This window comes from Heteronotia binoei, chromosome 9 (genome assembly GCF_032191835.1).
Source record: "Heteronotia binoei isolate CCM8104 ecotype False Entrance Well chromosome 9, APGP_CSIRO_Hbin_v1, whole genome shotgun sequence".
Classification (NCBI taxonomy): domain Eukaryota; kingdom Metazoa; phylum Chordata; class Lepidosauria; order Squamata; family Gekkonidae; genus Heteronotia; species Heteronotia binoei.
Genome location: NC_083231.1, coordinates 101382947 through 101406639, shown reverse-complemented (window position 1 = coordinate 101406639; position 23693 = coordinate 101382947). Strand labels below are relative to the sequence as shown.

The 23693-nt window shown below is 46.3% G+C and overlaps 1 protein-coding gene across 3 annotated transcripts in view; it reads right to left on the bottom strand.

Annotated features, from left to right (window-relative positions):
• Positions 1-11130: 11130 nt before the first annotated feature.
• The window catches only part of KLHL8 (kelch like family member 8), a 29065-nt gene continuing 16502 nt past the window's right edge, over positions 11131-23693 (bottom strand). For all 3 annotated transcript variants that reach the window (XM_060247081.1, XM_060247082.1, XM_060247083.1), the window contains 5 exons: positions 22633-22744; positions 21406-21574; positions 20916-21075; positions 14235-14436; positions 11131-13209 (listed from right to left, as the gene is read on the bottom strand). In XM_060247081.1, coding sequence (XP_060103064.1) covers positions 13086-13209; positions 14235-14436; positions 20916-21075; positions 21406-21574; positions 22633-22744 — 767 coding nt within the window. In that variant the 3' untranslated portion in view covers positions 11131-13085. The remainder of the gene's footprint in view (positions 13210-14234; positions 14437-20915; positions 21076-21405; positions 21575-22632; positions 22745-23693) is intronic.

Genomic DNA, 23693 nt, shown 5'->3' with positions numbered 1-23693 from the left:
CTGCACTAATGAGTTGAACTGGAACAGCTTGAAGTGGCTGGACTTCACTACTAGATGCTTTCTCTTTTGGAAACACTGCCTGAGATTCCCCTTAGTCCCTGCTCTGGGCTCCCAAAAAGAAGTCTTACGAAGCATGCACAGTTGAGGGAATGTAGAAGTTTTTGCACAGGAAGCTGTCTCGAAGGGATGCTTGACTGGTGATACCAGAGGTGGGCCAGGTGGTCAGGAAGGCTTTTTGGGCAGTGTGACCCTTAAAATGTTCCCCTTTGGATCCTTAAAACTGGGAGGAACTTTGCTGCATGCCGTCTCACTGTCTTCTCTGAGACCACCGGTTCAAATGGTTGCCTTCAGCTGTTGAAGCACAACTCCCATTTATGCCACCAAAGTAGTACCCCCGACCACAAGTTTTGGCACCGGTGACTTCTTTCCCCTCTCCGATTGCCTTTCCATAACTGAGTAATTCATTTGATCTTTGTGTGAATCCCCAGGCTTCTTAGACTTCCCAAGCCAAGAATCTTTGCTGATTCACAAATAACACATGTGAAAAAATCCTAATAGAGGAGAACCCCTGCAGGGAATTCCCACTTCCTCCTCTCTCCTGCACGCTGTTTCCCGCTGCCTTACCCCTCATTTCCCCTCTCGAACAGTGTGCCTTAACGCTCCCATTTGCTTCTGCCTCTGCCTTGAGGACAGACCACTGGGAATATCTTCCAACAAAATTATGTGTGGGGGGTCTTTTTGTTCTTGTCAAAGTGTTACGAAGGCAGTCATTTCTATATGTTTGTCCGGCAGAAGGAGAGCTCTCTCAGTGTGCAAGGTGATAGCAGTATATCGGTACTTAAAGACATACGGCATACTTGGGAGGTCGGCTGATGCACTAATAGAACCCTTGGCGTTCCAAGAGAGACTTCTGACTGGGACATGTTTCCAATTCAGATCTTTGGGGAATTTTTCAGTACAAACCAAACAGGCTGGGGTAGCCTATCTCTGGCTGTCTGGAGAGAACTAAGTCTTAGTTAATTTCAGGGATAAGCCACTTTTACCATTGGAAGTAATTGGAATATATTTTTTGTCGCCCTCGTTTTTATATAACGTTCCTTAGGGTGGAACGAACATGGTGAAGACCCGGAACTTGGAATCCTGGTGGTCTCTTCACTGGACAGCTGTAATATGGTGGGAAAAGACATGATTTGAAGGGGCAGGTGGTGGAAGAAGGGCACCCATTCTCCTTCCTCTACTTGCTGAGATGCAGCTGAGTTGCAAATCTTTGGGAAGGGTGAAGGTCTTCCTGTTTGCCACCTTAAAATCATAGCATCCTTCCTGCTTCTCAGCAGCTGTTTGGGAAAGCCTGGGTTCTCCAGATCCTGGTCTCTGCCAGGTGTCTCAGTCCACCTTCAAGTACACTATTTCCAGTTGGAAATTCTTTTTTTTAAAAAAAGGGGGTGGAAATCATGCCCGTCTCTTGAGAAGAGGGAAGAGCTTGTCAGATCTGACATGCCCCCAAACTGGCATTTGCCTTTTCTTGTAAAGGTCACAGGACAACAGTGCAAATGTGAAGAGCCAAGATGGTTTCTCCCAGGAAATCCTATGCTGATAACCTGTCTTAGAACCTATCTGGAGTCTTAGAGCTCCTGGCTTGCTAACACTAAAACACTCGGTTCCTCCTTTGAGAATCATGTTCCCTTCTCATCTCAACCAGCGTACCTCTTTTCTCCTCAGGACCGATCCTTTGGTTTTCTTCTCCCCGAGAGGGGCCACCAGCCAGGTGCTGCTGCTCTGTTGAATACCGCCCCCCCCCCCCGAGATTCAGAGCCCCCAGGTGTCAAGGGACCCGCCTTAACCTGCTTATGAAGCACTTTATTCTAAGGATGGCACTAATCAATTGCACCTCCTCTCCTGCCCACCCATCCGCAGCCCCCCCCCCCTCAAATTAATCAAGAGTTCATTTCTAGTTGCAACCTCTTGAGAAAAAAACCCTGTTAAGCACACTGCTGTTGCTGCTTTTTCAGGGCTGTGAGGTATGAAGAGAAGCGTTACAGATCTTTCGATGGAAAAAGCAGAGCACGTGGTTTTTTGCCTCCTTTAAACAAACATACACACGGGTGGAATTCTAGCAGGAGTTCCTTTGCATATTAGGCCACACACCCCTGATGTAGCCAATCCTCCAAAAGCTTACAAAAAAGAGCCTTGTAAGCTCTTGGAGGATTGGCTACATCAGAGGTGTGTGGCCTAATATGCAAAGGAGCTCCTGCTAGAGTCCCACCCCTGCAACACACATATTCCAATTTGGTTTAGTCTAGGAAGGGGTCATAAGGCCAATGAAAGCCACGCTGCCTCCTTAATTTTCATGGAGGTTAAAATGAATCCTCTGAATCAGAAATGCCTGCTTTTCTGCTTTATATTCTGTGCTATATATACAATATATATATTGTATGCAATTTTGAAGCAGCAGTTGGTTCTATGGGGAGCACACGTAGCAATCGAGAGAACCTCTGACTTTTTCTTTTTAAGACAGCAAAAGTGATCAAAAGAAATGCCATTTTTTATCCCCATTCTAGATGCTGGTTGAGCTTCCATGGATTTCAGCCAGGGGTTGGGGCCAGGCCCTCCACTGCCAGGAGCGCAAAATGAAAAGAGTTTTTGCCATTTTAAACACAGGTCAATGGAGCTGCAGGCTTAAAGCAGCCTCCCTTCCCAAATGATATTTATTTAGAATTATAATTAATGTATTTAAATTGTCAAATGTTCTATATGTCTAAGATGCCATTATTTAATAATTTGCAAGTTCCATTGACACTGGAGACGTGGGCTGAAAGATAGATGGATGATTTATTATTTCTAAAGAGCAGTGTCTCTCTCCCACCCCCTCCCCCTCCTGTCCGTGGTTTCTTTATCAAATCTGTACATTTAAATTTATTATGGGGTGTTGTGTCTCCATCTTGTAAATAACATTTTTTTCCTGCCCCTGTGTATTGGTGGTATTTCCAAGGCTGATTTGTTTAATTCATGTGGGGTAATAAAAATAAATATTAATTGAAATGGACTCTTCCTTGAGAGTTGGTCCAGAAATATTTTAAGTGGAGCTGCTGTTTTGATCTCAAGAATGAGACTGATAATATTCTACAGTGGTGCAGGGGATCATGGGTTATTTCTTCCGTTGTGGTGACTGGGGCAGCGAGTTTTCAGCATGAGCCAATCCAGCTTCTCAAATTAAGAGTTCCTTGCCATTTCGAAGCTTGCTTCTCAAGTACGACAGCTGTCCCAATGACATGGTGACCAAGAAAAGGGCCCATGTGGACACCTGCCACTCTTATCAACTATGAATGGTGGCCTATCAGGGCTTTGATCATTCTGTTTCCCAGCCTGCATGGCCCAACAGTAGACCACAGTACTTCATCAAAGTGCTTCATCATTGAGCTGGGTGGATTTATAGATTCAGCTTTCTGACTAGTCAGTGTGCAGGGTAGCCCAAAGTGTTAGTAGCAAATAGAGGGAATGCTTATTAAATTTGCCGATGATACTAAATTGGGAGGGGTTGCAAATACAGTAGAAGACAGAAAGAGGATACAGGATGACCTTGACAGGCTGGAAAACGGCTAAAACCAATAAAATGAATTTTAACGGATAAATGTAAAGTTCTGCAATTCGGTAGGAAAAATCCCATGCATAGTTATAGGATGGGAGAGACTTGTCTTAGCAGTAGTATGTGCGAAAAGGATCTACGGGTCTTAAGTGGATCATACGCTGAACATGAGTCAACAGTGTGATGCGGTGGCTAAAAAGGCAAATGCAATTTTGGGCTGTATCAACAGAAGTATAGTGTCCAGATCATGTGATGTGATAGTATCACTTTACTCTGCTCTAGTAAGACCTCACCTGGAGTATTGAGTTCAGTTTTGGGCACCACATTTTAAGAAGGATGTAGACAAGCTGGAACGGGTCCAGAGGAGGGCGACGAAGATGGTGAGGGGTCTGGAGACCAAGTCCTATGAGGAAAGGTTGAAGGAGCTGGAGATGTTTATCCTGGAGAGGAGACGGCTGATCACCATTTTCAAGTACTTGAAGGGCTGTCATATAGAGGATGGTGTTGAATATTTTTCTGTGGTCCCAGAAGGTAGAACCAGAACCAATGGGTTGAAATTAAATCAAAAGAGTTTCCAACTCAACATTAGGAAGAACTTCCTGACCGTTAGAGCGATTCCTCAGTGGAACAGGCTTCCTCAGGAGGTGGTGAGCTCTCCTTCCTTGGAGGTTTTTAAACAGAGGCTAGATGGTCATCTGACAGCGATGAAGATCCTGTGAATTTGGGGTAGGTATTTGTGGGTTTCCTGCATTGTGCATTGGGTTGGACTAGATGACCCTAGAGGTCCCTTCGAACTCTATGATTCTATGATTTCTAAATAGTAGGTTGAGCTTCTAGTTCAATACTCGTGGCCATTGAAGAACTTGTGTTTGATGAGTTTGACACTTGATAGAAACAACAAACCAAAAACCTCATATCAGTTGTAAGTTTGGAAGAATGTAGGTAGTGATCTTGAGCAGGGGTAAATGATCTGGTATCTTGCATGACCTTGACCCATAAACCATGGTTTAGGTTTAGTGTGGCAGTCAGAGGCCAGATATATTATTCGTGCCCACTCTATGAAATAGATGCTCAAACTTTGCTCCTTGGCCTGGCCACACGGTCATATCCTCAGCTTTGTTATAGCTGGGAGCTTGTCAGTGTTTCCCCAAATTGTGTAGCCAAAACACAGACCTAAAGATGATTCCCAAGCTGTGTAGCTTATGTTGTATACTGAGAGCTATTCCCTATACAACATAAGGTACACATTTTAAAACCATGGAGGGGTCTGGAGACCAAGTCCTATGAGGAAAGGTTGAAGGAGCCTGGAGAGGAGATAGATGACGGATGTACTTGAAGGACTGTCATATACAGGATGGTGCAGAATTGTTTCCTGTTGCCCCAGAAGGTAGGACCAGAACCACCAGGTTGAAATTAAATCAGAGGAGTTTCCGGCTCAACATTAAGAACTTCCTGACCATTAGAGTGGTTCCTCAGTGGAACAGGCTTGCTCCATTTTTAAACAGAGACTAGATGGCCATCTGACAGCAACACTGATTCTGTGAACTTAAGGGGAAGTACTTGCGAATTTCCTGCATTGTGCAGGGGGTTGGACTAGATGACCCTGGGGGTCACTTCCAACTCCATGATTCTATGCTGATCTGCTACTACGGACTTCTAATGTTTCTAGGCCTCACAGGAGCTGAAGCAAGATGTTCACTACTCCATTCTCCTCCATGTGTTTTTTACGGGAAGAGTCTTGCAGTGTCTGTTTTTTTGTCAGCCTTACTCTTCTGTACCAATGTACGGTGGGACATTTTTCAAGCAACAGAAATTACAAAAAAATAGAAGTCGTTGGGATATTTTTCTATTTCTTTATCGATATATTTTTAAGAACCAACCTAGCTCTTTACTAAACCCCACCTACACAAAGACTGCTGCAGAATCTCTTTTAACACTGCCCTAAATTATGCATCTGTGAGGCACTGCAACTGGCAAGTGTCGAGCAAAGTAACTTGCAATCTGCTGGTTGGTTTGGCATAAGGTTACCAACACCAGTTGAGAAATTGCCAGAGATTTGGGGGTGGAGCCTGGGGGAGCACACTCCAGCGCAGCCATTTTCTCCAGGGGAAGTGACCTCTGTCAGCTGGAGTTCAGCTGTAATTGTGGGAGATCTCCAGGTTCCACCTGGAGGCCGGCAACCCTATCTCAGCAGGCTAACGCTTATGGTTTACATTACATCAAACACATGTGCATGTGTGCACGTCATGTCTGTTTATAAGGAAGAGTCAATGTGCATGCGTGAGTATTCTTGGCTTAAATCTAGCTCCCTGGATAGCCCCTCTGCAGCCATCTACAAGTAATTGCATGTTGTGCATTAGACAATTCCCCACAATTGTCTCATTTCTACCAGTTGCTGGAAAGAGGCTGAAGATTAAATGCTTGGCAACTGTTTTGTACCAGCCTATAAGGGCAAAGAAAGAGCTCACTTTATTGAAACATTCCCCACCCCCCGTTTCTGTCTTTTGCGTAAGCAACATTGCAGCTACGTGTGTATAACTTTTTTTTTTTTTTTAAACCCTCACTGTTGGTATCCGAAAACCTTGAACATAAAGCCTGGGAGAAGTGAGACCACCAACTCTGGGATCTTTTCTGCATTCCAAAGAACTTTACATTAACACATATGCTAGACAGATGTTTCTGAAGCAGCTGGAACAAAACAGAAGAGGCAGAATAAGGGACTGAATATTAGGCACTAGATTAAGAGAGGTGGTATAACTCATTCCGTGGCTCAGGCAGCAACAGTAAAAGAACCACAGTTCTTTTACTATTTCCAGCACAGACTGTAGGACACGATCATCTTTAACACTGTTAAATTCTTAAGGGCAGCCCCATCAGCAGGTGACTATTCCAGGTTTCTAGGCACAAAGGGCTTTTCCCCAGCCTTTCCAGCCCTAATTCCATCTGTTTTAAATTCCAGATACGGCCATTGTAGCAGTAACAGCAGAGTCCTGTGGCACCTTTGAGACCTTCCAAGCTCCTCTCCAGTGCATCTGACCTCTGAAAGCTCACGGCTCAATACCTTCCATTAGTCTCCAGGGTGCCAAAAGACTCCTTAATTAAAGCTCAGATAATGGGTAGCCTTGGGCAAGGTCTCAAGCCTGCCTGAGTGGGGATTTCAAGACCAGCCTCCCATGCTACAAGCCCAATGATTCAGACCCAGTTTCCATGCCCTTTTGACTCTTATGGGGAAGATTGCAAGGCACGGCTCTTCTGCGCCCTCTACTGGAAAACAGGAGTCTTGCAGTACCTTTAAAACTATGGATTAGAACCCTCTTATTCAGGCAGCTGAGTGTGTCCTTGTTATGCAAACATTGTGTACAGAATTACTGAAAAACAAAAGGGCCAAGAGACTATGAAATGCAGTAAGTACAGGGTGGACTGTTTCATCACTGTATCTCATTCATCACTGTATCAAAAACAGAGCCCCGTGGCACAGAGTGGTAAAGCTGCAGTACTGCAGTCTAAGCTCCCTGCTCACGACCTAAATTCAATCCCGGCGGAAGATGATTTCAGGTAGCCCGCTCAGGTTGACTCAGCCTTCCATCCTTCCAAGGTAGGTAAAATGAGTACCCAGCTTGCTGGGGGGAAGTGTAGATGACTGGGGAAGGCAATGGCAAACCACCCCGTAAAACGTCTGTCGTGAAAATGTGGAAGTAATGTCACCCCAGAGTCGGAAACAACTGGTGCTTGCACAGGGGACTTACCTTTACCTTTTTACTACAAACCTGCAAAAAGGCTCCAGTTTGAAGAAAAATCTGAAATCTCAGTTTATTGCGGGAATTTAAAACCCTTCAAAATTGCAGCTGCAGCACCTGTATCTTTCAGAAAACAAATGCCCTCATTTGCTGCTGCTAGACAACTGCACAGTATTGCCAGACTTCCACCCTTGCATTCTGTCAGTAAAGGGGAGAGCCCTTTCCTTTGAAAGAGGACCCATCAGGGTCAGGCCTGATGCCAAGCTACAGGAGTCAGGGTAGCATGACTTGCCCATGCCTGGCTGCTTGCAACTAGTCAACAGCAGTCATCCCACAAAAACAGTACTGTGCAGTGGTACACGGAAGTCCTACCTTCAAATCTCCATTCCACTGTGGAAACTGACTGGATGAACACGGGTAGTCATACATTCTCCATTTAACCTACCTCATGTGGAGGAGCGTGGAACTGAACCTGGTTCTCCAGATTAGACTCCACTGCATTTATCCACTACAGCAGGGGTGGCCAACGATACCTCTCCAGATGTTTCTTGCCTCCAACTCCCATCAGCCCCAGCCATTGGCCATGCTGGCTGGGGCCGATGGGAGTTGTAGGCAAAAAACATCCGCTGCACTACAGTACTCTGGTTCTCAGGAAGCCGGAAAGGAAGACACACAGCTGAAGCGTTCAGAGAATGGAAAGTGGAAATGAGACATTCGTGCTGGCTCCTGCCCATTAACAGCATACCTGATTCTCAACATGGCCCTATCTGCAGATACTTAAACCCACCAACTGGGACCATCTAGATTTTTAAAAAACCAAACTTGGGAGAGCCTCTAGGATTGCAGAAGAAATTTTTTAAAAAACTTTTTAAAAGGGGGAAGAGGTTAAATCTCCCCCAGAGGGAGGGGATCATCGATGGAGGCCTCCTTGCAGCGGATGCTACTGTGCCTGCTTTAAGTTGTGCAATCTCCCCCCTCCCTCGTTCTGTGCAAGTAGGAGGTTTAAATATTTGCACAGCAAGCTACTTGTGTTCTCAACAGTCTGAGAAAGCAAAAGAATAAAGCACACTTTGTAGCATCGCAGCTAAGACAAAAACTCTTACTACACTGGATATTTTTAACTTGAAGTTCCAAGGATGTAATATGCTGTTGTTCAATCACAGTCGAATCCAACTCTTTGTGATCCCACGGACCAACTCACGCCAGGCCCTCCCGTTTTCTACCAGCCTCCAAAGTCCATTAAATTCACATTAGTTACATCAGTAACGTTGTCCAGCTATCTCACTTTACCATCCCCTTCTTCTTTTGTCTTCTGTCTTTCCCAGCATCAGGGTCTTCTCCAGTGAGTGCTCCCTTCTTGTTTGGTGGCCAAAGTATTTGAGCTTCAGCTTCAGCATCTGACCTTCCAGGGAACAGTCTGGGTTGATTTCCCTTAGGACTGACTGATTTGATCTTCTTGCAGTCCAAGGGACTCTCAAGATTCTTCTCCAGCACCACAGTTCAAAAGCATCTAGAATGGTCCAGCTCTCACAGCCATACACTACTACTGGGAATACCACCGCTTTGACTATACGGACTTTTGTTGGCAGGGTGATGTCTCTACTTTTTATTATACTGCCCAGGTTCGCCACAGCTGTCCTCCCAAGGAGCAAATGTCTTTTAATTCCATGGCTACAGTCACCATCTGCAGTGATCTTGGATCCCAGGAATGTGAAGTCTTTCACTACTGCTACAGGTCAGCTATTAAAATACAAACTGCATCAAGGCACTATTTTTTTGACATTGTACCTGCAAATAATTGCACCACAGGTGTCCAAATGGAGCAATCCTCAAACTTGGGAGGGAGGGAAGATTTTAGAAGTATGCTACTTTCCAGCATGAAAGTATGATCTTAGACCACCTAAAATTCACAATCAGCACCACCAGGTTAAGTCTCTCAGAGATCAGGAGCGCACTTTCATTGCTGAACTCCACAAAACCACGCATGTGGGAAAGCAGTGACTTCTGGCACTGCAGCTCTTCCCTCCCAAGTGACAACTGCAGGAGGCTCTGGAAAGAAGCCAACAGTTCAGCACTCTACATTCTTATGAAAAATTATCAAGAACCAACATTACAGCTCCTGTGCCAGCATTTTTTTTGTTAACACCCACCTCAAAGTGAAAGTTGTTTTTCTTCTTACAACCCTGCCCAGAGCTTTAAAAAAAATGCAGCACTGGGAAAAAGCAAGAATACATCACTTTACTCTGCTTTGGGTAGACCTCACCTACTGTGTTCAGATGTAGACAAGCTGGAACATGTCTAAAGGAGGGCAATGAACATAGTGAGGGGTCTGGAGACCAAGTCCTTTGAGGAAAGGTTGAAGGAGTTGGGTATGTTTAGCTTGGCGAGATGACTGAGATAACCATCAAGTACTTGAAGGGCTGTCATATAGAGGATGGTGCAGAGTTGTTTTCTGTTGCCCCAGAAACAACATGTTGAATCAAATCAAGAATTTTCAGCTAAATTTAGGAAGAACTTCCTGACAGAGCAGTTCCTCAATGAAACAGATTTCCATGGGAGGTGGTGGGTTCTCCGGAGGTTTCAAACAGAGGCTAGATGGCCATCGGACAGCAGTGCTTAGTTCTCACAATACTTTCTTATACGCCCAGGGAAATGCTGATCACCATTGGAGTCAGGAAGCCATATTCTCCATGCCAGTTTTGCCAGGGATCATGGAAGGTTTGGGGGGTTTTTTTGCCATCTTCTGGGCATGGAGCAGGTTAGACTAGATGACCCTGGAGATCCCTTCCAACTCTATGATTCTATATGCATGCAGCAACCTTAAATTAGCTTCCTGGGTAGCAGACCCTGTACCTTGATTTCCCTCCACGTGTAATTTTGTAAAAGGGAGAAAAGATGTTTTAAAAATGCAACATCTGGTGTAAGAAGACAGTTAAGACTGCTCCCACTCCCCGGGTTTGCTTCCTAAGATGGTTGTTGTAGCTGCCTGCTGCGATGTGCTCCTAGGAATGTTGTAGAATATGCATCCTTTTTAGCACAACTCTTAACAAATTTTAGGCCCAGAAGACATGAACAAATAGCTGATTTCCCAATATCAATCCCCAAATAGCCAGTTTTACATATTCACCCCCAGAATACAACAGTGCATGTATCACTCATGTTCAGCGCCACACTAATATTTGCATCAAGCACAGTATTTCAATAGAACATTGTTAGTGCACGCTAAATAGCAGTAGCTGTACATACCTCCTATGCAAGCTGGATTAGTTAAACCTTGAAAACTAGTCTGACAACCACAACCTGATGATGATGTGAATAAATCAGGACCAGTTCCAAGATTTAATGAGCCCTGGGCAGAGAGTGCTCCCTTCCTGTGCCCACCCACAAATTCCCACCCGCCTGTGCATCCTCCCCATGTCTGCTCCGCTCCCCTCCTGTAGCCACTGGCATGCCCTTTTCTCAGAAGGACTGGGAGGTATGTGCCACTGGCAATGCCGCTGTTGTGACTGGCACTGTCCTCACACTTTTCCCTGGCAGTGCTTGGCAGGCCATGTAGCTGGGAACAGGAGATGCAACACTTGCCAGCAAATGGGTGAGGAAAGGGGGTGTGGGCAGGTGGCAGAGGAGGTGCAAGAGTAGAGGGCTAGTGGCAGTAGGCCCTGCCAGAAGTGCCCCACCTCATGGCATGCCAATGCCAGTCCTGGAAAAAGTTCTCAGGTGCACCCAAATGCTTGACAAGCATGTTCAAAGTGTATCACTTCAGTTTTTCTACATGGTTTCTACCCAAGATAAATAAATGCACAAGGCCAATAAATAAATGCATTTTAATACAAAGTTCTACAGTTTTCATACAACACAATTCACCACTTCATTCTGCATTTTGTCCACTGGATACCACAGACTAATACAAAAACAGGTTTGCAAAATGGCAGTGTAGTACCGAACAGCAGTGGCGTGTGCTTTGTGATCAGACAACAGACACACAATGGTGCTGAATACAGAGAACCGTGACGTAACTGTTTCTTTAAGAAACACCATCTTGCTACCCTTGCCACCCACCAGACCCATCCATGCCAAACAGCTGGGGAACAAAGCTTTGGATCGGTTAGCCTTCCCCACAAGAGCCATCTTCAGAGCTCCCCAGTTACAGCTCTCCTCTGCAACTGTGCTTGAAGCCATTTCCAAGGCCCTCTTTTCCAAGCAACGATGCCTCACTGTTTTTCAGTTAAAGAGAAAGCATGGTCTTTCCACTACTTGCCTTGTAAGCGGCTGCTGCTTCAGATTCCACTTGCCTCCAGGACAAGGGCTGAATGCTTATTCTTATGCTACAGCTATTCATACTCTCACATAACACAGCTGCACGCACAAAGCACGATGCAAACTGACACACGGACACACACAAAAAGGCATCCAGATGGCTTCCAACAAGGAAGAGCACAAGGGCCAAGGACCGGCTACATTGAAACACGCAAGCTCATCTCTAATACACAGTGTTACTTTGCTTTAAAGGATGTTCTATTTCTAGTCTGAAGGAAATCCACCAGGGATATTTTAACGATGTTTCTCGCTAGTGTCACTAGAGCAAGATGCTTTTCAGCCAGCCTTAGACCGGGTAAGGTCCCTGCTGGTCGCACTCCAGAACACTGGCCAGCCCATCTGCAAGCAAGCCAAGGGATGTGCAGATGAACTGCTACAGGTGGAGGGTCCACATTTCCCTCAGCACAGCCTGTTCTCAGGGAACCTGGAGTCCTGTACTGAACTGCATGGTGTCAGGTTATACCTCTGAGCAAAGTCACTATCTGACTGAGGTGTTCTCCTCTGACTTGAAGAGAGTGACAGTATTTGGTGGCACACAAGGCAATAACGTTTTTTTAGGGGGGGGGGGGGAATTCCCACTTCATTTGCTATACAGGTTTTTAATACAATCGCCACAAATTCCAGCGTTGTAATTTTTGGCTACCTGTTGGGTCAGTCTTTGAGTCCTCCCTTCAGCCATGCCTCTATCCTTCTCCCTCAAAAAAAAAAAGTATCTCTCATTCACAGGAAGACTTGGAGGAAGGGAGCTGTAGGATCCAGCTGCAAGGAGTCATTAATACAAATAACTTCTCTGGTCACTCTGGAAGCACAAAGCAGAACCGGCAAAGTGGTTTGAGGAGTGCAACAAATCAGAAGAGTCATTCCAAGGCCAGACACACATCCAAACAGGCCAGCCGCTAAGTGAACTGCTGACTGATTGTCTGAGACGCCTACCTGATTACTCGCCAGTTACAGTGATGCGAATCTTCTCGTCATGTTCTAAGGATGCATGCAGGATATAAACGCCACACGGTTTGGAGATCCAAGAATGGAGCATTCGGCCAGAGTCAACTGAGCTAGTTCAGGTTTGCATAGCATTAGAATACAACATGCTGATTCATAAAACACAGCGGTCACTTTTAACCAGAACATCCTTAAGAGATTTAAGCAGTCAAGTACAAAGATTTTGGAGAGAGGTCCGAGAAAAGCTCAACCATCCAAAATATACAAGGAGTAATTTCTGCACAACCTAGCTGTCCCTCCCCCCAAAGTTAAATTATAGGATGGAACTACTACTGAACAATCATCGAGGACTTCTTGCTCCGTATTTGCCAAGCCTTTAACAGCTGTCAAATGCTTGGATTCTCAAACAAAAGCACCTTTGAATTTTTACAAATATTGATTTGGGAAGTTCCTAGGGATTCTGAAGTCTTGCGATATTAAGAGAGACTGCAGACTCGAACCCAAATTCACATGCAATCCACCACATTGCTGGATCCCTGACCCACATCACGGATTTGGCTGCCAAGGCAAGCGCACACAGCTACGCCTGCTCCAGCTCTGCAGTGGGACACAGAACCCACCAGCTCCCACCTAAAAAAAGAGAAAGACATTAAAAAAATAGTTTGTTCCCACCTGAAACTTCAGTGCTAGACATGGATCTTATATATTATAAAGCTTCCCCAAAGGGCTGTATGTATCTGCTCTCCACACAAAAAGGCAAGGCAAAGCAAAATCTTTAAGCTGGGGATTCAGAACACTAAATTTTGGTACAGCATCACCACTATTAACATTTTAAAAAGGTCCTCAGCAGTAGTATGGAGAAGAAATGGCCTCTGTGTGGGCAGGACCAGGAAAATCCGAACTCTCCTGCCCACATAGGAGCCATTCATGCCTTGCCACAGCCTTACCCAAAATATTAGAGCAAAGCAGACTGGAGAAAGATTCAAGATAAGCTGGGGGAAACCTGGGAGGTGTACGAATGTGCCACAATGCTATGGGGCAATGCTTCCCATCAGCACTGAACCTGGGGCAGATACCTCATGCAGAAACTCTTAGTGATTTGGGCAGAGAAGGGAAATGAATTTTAAATTGTTTCTACCGCTTGTTCTTGTTTAATTGCACCGTTATCACCCTGAGCCCCTAGTGGATTACAGGCCTTGGAGGGGACACTAAGAATACACTGGAGGGGGCAGCATCAGAAGTCAACTGAAAACAAACAGAAAAATAAGTAGTCTTAATATTTTATCAGTTTTTCTAAAGTTCTCTAATTTAAACTGAAGTTCCAGAGTAATCACCTCACTATCTTTGGACTCAGTCTAGAGAGAATTAAAGGCAAGCCAACAAGCAACTGTGTAGAATACTAGCTGCACATTTTTCAAGAGTTTGGTTAATTTTTAGCAGCCAATTCAGGAAGGCTTGCCTGAAATATTGGCAGAATGGGGAGGGACAAGTTATAGCTACATAAAGTGTCCCAGAATGGCTCCGTTTTTAACAAAAGGGACACTCTGGCATAGATGAGCTCTGCAATGCCTCAAAGTACTTCTAATCTACTGTCCATATCTTTTATATTCACCCACTATGGAGATCTAGCTTAGTGAAAGTAAGATTCTGATCACCTGTTCACCACGGGATCAAAAGCTTCCACAGTATTCAGATAAGCGTTTCCATTGTGTCCGCCAACAGCAAAAATTTTCCCCATCAATGTTGCTATGCCAACTCCACCCCTGGGGGTTGTAAGCTCAGCCACATACTCCCACTTGTTACAGCGAGGGTCAAATCTTTCAACCGAGGTAAGTGGAGAATTGTCATCAAAGCCACCTGCAACAGCAAGATATGTGCATATCAAGTCTCCTTTCATACAGAAAGCAACCTAACCTTTGTATCCAGCTATTCAACAGAGTATGGGCATATGGTACATACGGTGAAAACACAAGAAAAACAGGTTACTCACCTGTAATTGATGATCTTCGAGTGGTCATCTGTGCAGTCACACACATGGGGTTTTCCTATCAGGACGAACCCTACCTCGGAGATTTTAAATAGCTAGCCTAGGCGTTATTTTTGGCGCGCACTCCCTCCCGCTCTGGGGAGCAGGCATCCACTGCGCATGCCTGTAGCGCGAGGGAGGCGCCCAACCCACTCAGTTTCTTTCCCCGCCGCTGACATAATAGGAGCGCGGATATATAAGACAAGTAGCCAGCAGCGGGGACGGCTGGGCGGGCGTGTGTGACTGCACAGATGACCACTCGAAGATCATCAATTACAGGTGAGTAACCTGTTTATCTTCTTCGTGGTCTCTGTGCAGTCCCACACATGGGTGACTGATAAGCTGATCTGCAAGGCGGTGGGTGCTGGCACTAGAGTTGGAGGAAAAAATAGTGCAAAGGTTAGTGCAACATAGGCAGCACATTATAGGCTATAAGGTAAGTAACTACTCACCAAGCCCGGACCAGCTTCTTAGTCAAAGATGGAGCGAAGAACTGCCTGTCCAAAGGATGCATCCCGCCTAGCACGAACGTCCAAAGCGTAGTGCGTGGCGAAGGTCGAGGAGGAAGACCAAGCGGCAGCAGCGCAAATGTCCTCCATGGATACACCCCTGGCAAGGGCAGATGACGTTGACAAAGCTCTTGTAGAATGAGCTCTTATGGCAGATGGAACTGGTTGCTTCGCGAGCTTGTAGCACAGCTCTATAGCAGCAACCAACCACTTTGATAGTCTCTGCGTAGATATCTTTTTTCCCTTATGACGGCGGCCGTAGGCCACGAAAAGTCTGGAGTCTGTGCGGAACGATGCAGTTCGATCTATATAGTAGGCGAGTGCTCTTCTCACGTCTAGACAGTGTAGAGCTTCTTGGCCCTTATCCGTAGGCCGTTGGAAAAAGGCAGGTAAGGTAGTGGTTCTATGCAGATGGAATGCGGAGACCACCTTCGGTAAGAAAGCGGGATCTGGCCGTAACACCACCTTATCATGGTGAAACATGGTGTAAGGCGAGTCCGCTCTGAACGCGCAGAGATCACTTGCTCTTTTAGCAGAGGTGAGTGCAACTAAAAGAGCCGTTTTCCATGAGAGGAGGTGAAGTGGTATCGTAGCCATAGGTTCAAAAGGTGGTTTTACTAGTTGGCTAAGCACTAGTGACAAACTCCAGCTAGGATACATTTGCCGTAGTGGTGGGTGCAAATGTAAGATTCCCTTTAAGAAGGATTTCGCAGCAGGGTGTGAGAAGACAGTTCGACCCTGTACATGCGGGTGAAAAGCTGAGATTGCTGCCAGGTGCACCTTCAGAGAGGAGTACGTAAGGCCCTTTTCTGACAAATGCAGTGTATATGCTAAGATTTGAGGCATGGAAGCCGAGGAGGGTCTGAAATTATGCTTGGTAGCGTAGATGGAAAACCTTTTCCATTTCATGGAATATGACTTCCTTGTTGACGGTTTCCTTGCATTAAGGAGAACGTGTCTTACTCCTTCAGGAAAGTCTGAGAACATATCCTCCAGGCCGTCAGGCGAAGTCTGTTCGGGTCGTGGTGCAGAACCCTGCCGTTCTGTTGGGACAGGAGGTTGTGTGCCAGAGGGAAGTGATGGTAAGTGCTTTCTGACAGGAGGAGAAGGGTTGTGAACCATGGCTGACGTGGCCACCATGGCGTCACGAGAATGCAATCTGTGTTGTCCAGTTGAATTTTCTGTATGCACCGTGTTATTAACGGAAAGGGAGGGAAGAGGAAGTGTAGTGGACCGGTCCACGTCTGTATGAAGGCATCCCCTGCAGACTGTTGTGAGGGCGGACCTCTCATAAAAAAGATCGCACACTGTGCATTGTCTGGTGCAGCAAACGCATCTATTGACGGAGTTCCGAATTTCCGGAATACTGGCAGAAGGTATGACCGGTGGAGTGACCACTCGTGGTCGTTGATGGAATATCTGCTCAGTCTGTCCGCTTGAACATTCTGTATGCCAGGAAGATGTACCGCAGTGAGGTGGATCTGATGGGCAATACTCCAATGCCACAGGTGCATTGCTCTTTTGCAAAGGCGGGTGGATGCTGTCCCTCCTTGCCTGTTTATATAAAAAACCGTCGCCACATTGTCTGAGGCGATCTGTACGTGTAGGCCTTGAAGAGATGGAAGGAACGATTTTAACGCTCTGTGAACAGCTAGAAGCTCTAAGCAATTGATGTGGAGCGACTGTTCGTACGGTGTCCATTGCCCCTGGACCGTGAGTACGTCGAGATGAGCTCCCCAGCCCCATCTCGAGGCGTCTGTTGTAACCACTGCTGATGGACTTGGCCGTAAAAAGGGCATTCCCGCAAGCAGGTGAGCTCGAACTGTCCACCATTCGAGCGAAGGGAGGATGTGGCTCGGAACAGTGAGGACCGTTCCTTGAGATTGGTGTTGGGGTCGAAACGCGCGGACGAACCAGATTTGTAGGGTTCGCATGCGTAGTCTTGCGTGTGTCAGAACTGCCGTTGTGGCTGCCATAAGTCCTAACATGCGCTGAATGTTGAAGGCCGCTTGTTTGGGTTGTTGCATTATTTGTGTGGCCAGCGTCTGAATGGAGGATATCCTGTCCACAGGAAGATACGCCTTGTGGTCCGTGGTGCACAAACGAGCCCCAATAAACTGAATGTCTTGAGTTGGGGTAAGGTGTGACTTTTGATGATTGACCTGGAGGCCCAGGTTTGCTAGGAGCGCAAGTGTGATGGAAATGTCCTTCATCAACTGTGTCCTTGAAGCTCCCACAAGGAGCCAATCGTCTATGTATGGGTAGGTTGCAACGCCGCGTTGCCTGAGGTACGCTGCAATAACCGCCATACATTTTGTGAATGTCCGTGGTGCCGTGGAAAGTCCGAAGGGCAGAGCTCGGAACTGGTAGTGGTTGTTGCCAACGGCGAAACGCAGAAACTTCCTGTGGCATTGGTGTATTGTCAGGTGGAAGTATGCGTCCTGTAAATCTACCAGTGCCATCCAGGAGTTTCTGGGGATTAATGGCAGAATCGATTGTAAGGTGATCATTCTGAATTTTCTGTGGCGGATGAATTTGTTTAGGGCTCTTAGATCCAGAATCGGGCGCTGTCCCCCATCCCTTTTCGGGACTAGAAAGTACCTGGAATAAAAACCTGTCCGATGATACTGGACTGGGACAGGCTCTATAGCCGCTTTGGCTGTTAAGGTGTCTATTTCTTCCTGAAGGGAAGGTGATGGGGGAGTGGAAACAAAATGATGTCTTTTTGGTGGTGCTTGGAACTCTATGGAGTAGCCCCTCAAAATAATGTTCAGAACCCATTTGTCTGTGGTTATTTGTTGCCAATTGTCGAGAAATGGAAGAAGCCTGGAGACGTGCTGAAGTGGTAGAGGTAGAAAGTCAAAGAGACTGCTTCGATGAAGATGCAGCCTTTTTAGGTGGTTGTGGTCTCTGCTGTCTCTGGTTAAAGGATTGCTTTGGAGGAGGAGCTTTACGTTTCCAGTATTCAGATTGTCGAGGGGATCTGGAACGTTTGAAGGGGGTTGGTTTCCATGATCTGGGCTTATAGCTCTGTTGTTGTTGCTGCTGTTGGGCTACCCCCAATCTTTTCGCTCGTTTGCGGCTGTCGTCCACGGTGGACAGTATATCGTCCGTTGTGGCATTAAAGAGACCTTGGCCATCGAAGGGAAGGTCTTCTATCTTGAATTTTAGATCAGGCTGCAACGAAGAGGATCGAAGCCAAGCATGTCGTCTTAGGGCAATGGAGGCGGCCATCGCCTTGGAAGTGCACCCCACAGAGTGACGGATGGTGTTTATCTGTTGCTTTGAAATCCTGTTGAGCTCCTGAAGTAGCTTGCAGGCTTGTTTCTGGGAGGGCTCAGGCAGGGCAGAGACTAGCGTATTCAGTTGGGAGGAGATATTGTGGGAATACGCGGCGAAGTATGCTAGGTAATTGTTGATCTTGGCAGTTGCCGTCGAGATTGAATACATTTTCCTTCCAAGAGTATCTAACTTCCTGCCTTCCTTCTCAGGGGGTACCGGGTGGCGGGTCTGTTTGGTTTTAGAAGATGAATGCACTATCAGAGAATTCGGTGCTGGATGGCTAAATAAAAATTTCGAATCCGGTGCTTGGATCCTATAAAGGGATTCGATTCGTTTTGAAGTCGGGGGAATGGAGGCTGGGTTGTCCCAAGCTTCTTTGATGGCTTCTAGGTGTACCGGCAGCATCGGCAGAAAGGAACCAGCAGGTAAATCTGAGTGCACCAGGTCGTGTACCACGTCTGTCACCTTGGGTGCATCCGAAGTAAGAGTTACGTTAAGTGCAGAGGCCATATTGGCAATCAAGTCCAGGTATGTCTTTGCCCCTTCGGAAGGTGACAAATCCGCGGGCTTGGCGATATCTGAAGCAGGGGACCCAGGGGACATGGACTGTATCGAATCCGATGATTGAGCTTCGGATTCAGCATCAGAGTCAGGTTCGGGTTCAGGTAGGTCCGGTCTGGTTGGAGTCGTGCTTTTGGGTTCCACTGGAATCGCACCCCTAGGTTTAGAAGTCGAAGTGGAAGGAGTCGGAGACGGCTGTCTCGGTGGTTGCTTGCTCCGTTGGACAGGAGTCGCTTCCTTGGATGGGTTCATGTGATAATCGGTTCGGTACCGAGAATGATGGTATCCGCAGCATGCATGGGATTCGATGGAAGGAGACCTTGAAGCATAATGGCGTCGCCTCGGGGACATGGATGGGGACCGAGATCTCGGGTTGTAGCGATGGCGGTCCCTCCCTCTACTAGGGGATCTCTCCGGGAAACGCGCATGATGGTACCTATATCTCTCCATGCTGGGAGACCTGGCTGGGAACCGATGCGCATCGAAGTACCTGTAAGCATCATGTTTGTACTGGATGGGATTCGACATATCGCGGAACGATCTAGGATTGATGTGGTGTCGAGTCCACTGTTGCGGGTCTCGAATCGGCTCCAGCGCAGGGTCTAGCATGGATCCATGCGGGGAAGGGGATCGGGACGGAATGGGAATAACTTCTTCCGTCTGCTGGTGCGGCGACTCCGTAGCCGGGGTGGTCACTTCCTGGGTGTCGGATCCGGGAGTGGAAGGCTCGCATTGCGTCTCAGGCTCATTCTGTTGTTCGGAGGATTTTCTCGAGTCCTTCGGAATCTTCGGGTCCTTCGGGTCTGTCGGTTTCCGCGGAGCCTTCGGATCGGACGGTTTTCTCGAATCCTTCTGGCCCTTCGGGTCGGAATGCTTATGTTTCTTAGTGTGCTTCCCGCCCTTTGGTTTAGTCGCCGCGGCCGTTTGTTCTGACGTTCTCGCGCCGTCGCCGGCTTTCGCGGCATCGCCGGACTTATGCTTGCTGGGAGCAATGGCCACTGAAGCTGCCGACCTTGCGCCGTCCCCTTGGGGAGTCAGTAGGGGAGGCGACTTACTTGCTGACGAAGATTGCGACATATCAGGCTGGAGCACAGACTCCATTAAGTGGCTTCTGAGTCTAGCGGCTCTGTTTTTTCGCGCCTGTTTGCAAAATTGAAGGCAGTGCGCACAGGCGTCCACTTTATGGGATTCTCCCAAACAGAACAAGCAAAGCGAATGCCCGTCCGATGTAGGGATTTTCGCCCTACAGCGCGAGCACCTTTTGAAAGTTATTTTACTGTCCCTTCCTTCCATACGCCCGGGGGGGGGGGGTGGGGGTGGGGGAAGGGAGGTCTGAGGAAAAAGCGGGGAAGATATTTATCTAAATCTTTTTTTTTTTTTTTTTTTTTGAAGATAAGAATATGAAGAAATAGCGAAGGATGAAATAAGAGGAAACTTGAGGAAAACGAAGGCTAGATATCTGAGGTAAGTGAGGAGCGCAACGAGGTAGGACTATCCCGGGCGGCGGTTGGAAAGAAACTGAGTGGGTTGGGCGCCTCCCTCGCGCTACAGGCATGCGCAGTGGATGCCTGCTCCCCAGAGCGGGAGGGAGTGCGCGCCAAAAATAACGCCTAGGCTAGCTATTTAAAATCTCCGAGGTAGGGTTCGTCCTGATAGGAAAACCCCATGTGTGGGACTGCACAGAGACCACGAAGAAGATCAGAGTGAAGTTCACACAGTTCGAAAGAAGGTACACAAAGGTAGCATGGGGACATGACATGCTTGCATCTATGGCACACCTCGTGACTCATTATTTCACACAATTCCATTGCAAGAAAAAATATTTTTAGTTTTTCCTGAAGGGTTACCAACTCAAATGTTAAGATGAGATGTAGTGACTGACTGCAGTTTCCCCAAACATTTAGGTCGCTGCAGATCTACAACGTGATCCACAGAGAGCAATTCTGAGCATTACTCACCTACTACATATAAGCAGCCATGGAGTTCACTGACCCCATTGCCAGCTCTCCGCTGACCCATTTCTTTTACTTCTATCCATTTATCTAGGTGAGGGTCATATTTCTCCACACTGGAAAGGGAAGCTACACCATCATTCCCACCAACAGCATAGACATAGTTCTGAAACAAGCAAAGAAGCTAACATGAATATTATAGACCATTGTTAAAGACCATATTAATGTAGCAAAAGTAACTCCACTGGCCCCTTTTACTCTCACAATATACAGAGAGATTTATGTAACCAGCTGATGATGCAATAGCTGTCTATCCCATCTGTAAGGCTTTTGTGGTAATGAGTCTGCCTACATACTTTGTCTCTTCACCTACACTCAACCTCATTTCACCCCTGCCACATATTGCTACAGAAAGAAGCATGCAAAGCATTAAGGATATGACTGAAATATAATACAAACATTGACTGCACTTTTCACACTGAAAACAGACACTTACTACAAGAGCCACAGAGCCCACTCCCCCCCGAGGAGTATTCATTGGGGCCACCGCACTCCATCGATCAGACTCAATGTCGTATCGCTCCACGTCACTGAAGCAAGTGTTGTCATCTAGACCTCCAATGGCATAGATGGGGCCTCCGAGAGAGGCAAGCGCAATCCCTCTCCTACCAACAACAAAAAATGACACATTCAGTTATGCTACATGACCTTACAAGAAACTGGAAAAAAGTTTACCAGTGTACTGCGTTCAGACAAAGAGATACACAAAGTGTAGCAAAATGGCAATGCACAACTTAAAGGATTCATCTGCAGCAGCTGCATGCAGATTCAAAGAAATGCTGCTCTGACGGTTAACAGGTAGGCCCTTTAGCAACAATTTCGCTTTAACAGTTCCTGGGAGACAGCGCTGCACTCAGCTCAAAAGCAAAGGGCAACCATTAACAAGACTACCCTGATTATCAAGTTTGACAGTCAAAGGAAGTTAACTAACAGAAACAGATCCTTTACATGTTACTTATTAGCCACAGGTGCCCTTGAAAACACTTCTTTATGTGCTTAAGGCCCTACACGGCTTGCACTGAGACCAAGAATCAGTGGTGTGAAGTCAGGGGGCAGGAGAAAGAGAAGAGGGTTGACAATGGCAGGCGAGGTCTCCACGTCAATCAATGCATGTATAACAAGCATTTACAGGCGCTGTATCATACCCTTCTCACCCATGCAAGGAAGGATATAAAGCAGCCACCGGAGAGAAGGACTGTTAAAACTGGCTGCTGGAGATGGGACCACTGCCAATGTTACTGCTAAAAAAACAAGCCTGAGGTGCTAGACCACTTACAGGCTTGGAATTCAGCCAGCCACACAGGAAACAGTATTCAGCAGAGGTGGCTCTTGAGCTACTGAGGATCACAACCATAATAAATATATTCTAAACTCTCAGGAGCCCCACCCTCTTCTGTTGTCTGCATTGAGGACTTTTTAGGACACTCATAAACTGGCTTGGCTACAACCATCATATTTAAGTTAACTATCTGATCTCCCTCTGCTTCCAAACACATGGGTTGTTTTTTTTCCTAAGTCATGCTTTTTCCTTCTCCAACAATCATTTTCCGTTTGCTCTCCTCTCTCATGTGTCATATCAACTTTAGGTTAGGTATTTAAACACATATGCCCCATGAATCTGCTTGCTTTTAAATGGGGTAACTACAGCCTGTATTCAGCCTACCTTTTGGTATTCATAGATGCTTTCATCATCCACTTATTTGTGAGAGGATCAAACATTTCCATACTTCCCAGATGTTCATTTCCATCATGACCTCCTACTGCATAAACTTTACCTGAAATAAAGTATTTGGATTTAGAAACACTTGAACAATTCTACCAGGAACAATACCACTTCAACCAATCCACACAATTGAATTACAATTAAGAGCACACCATTTTTAAATGTTTATATCCCATCCCCGAACTAAAAAGCTAGCTCCCAGAGGAAAATAACAATAAAATAAAATCATAGTAGAAAAAAAGAGATTGGATTTATACCCTGCCCTTTACTACTAGAATGAGTCTCAGAGAGGCTTACAATCTCCTTTCCCTTCCTGTCCCCACAACAGACACCCTGTGAGGTAGGTGGAGCTGAGAGAGCTCTGACAGAAACTGTTCTTGAAGCTCTGAGAGGACTTGTGACTGATTGAAGGTCATTTCAGCAGGTGCATGCAAAGGAGTGGGGAATCAAACCCAGTTCTCCAGGATATGAGTCCACACACTTAACCACTACACCAAACTAGATCTCTACTAACAAAACATTCTAAATATACCAAGCAGCCAACCACAAAGATGTAACCAGCTAGCAAAAAGCCAACATAGCAGCATTAATAAAAACAGGCTAAAACATTTATTTGGATTTCCAGAAAACTTTTAACAAAGTCCCTCACCAAAGACTCCCAAGCAAGCTTCAGAGTCACAGGATAAGAGGACTCTTACGGATTGAAAATCGACTAAAAAATAGCAAGCAAAGCGTAAAAACAAATGGTCAGTTCTCATAATGGAGGGATGTGAGCAGCAGGACCTCTTATTGGGATCAGTGCCTTTCAGCTTGCTCAAAAACACATTAGGGGTGAGTACTGAGGTGGCCAAGTTTGCAAATGACATCAAATTATTTAGGGTGGTTAAGACAGATTGCAAAAAACTCCAAAAGGATCTCTGCAAATTAGGGGGAATGGGCATTAAAATGGCAAATGAAAATCAGTGTAAGTGTAAAGAAGATGAAGATGATGATATTGGATT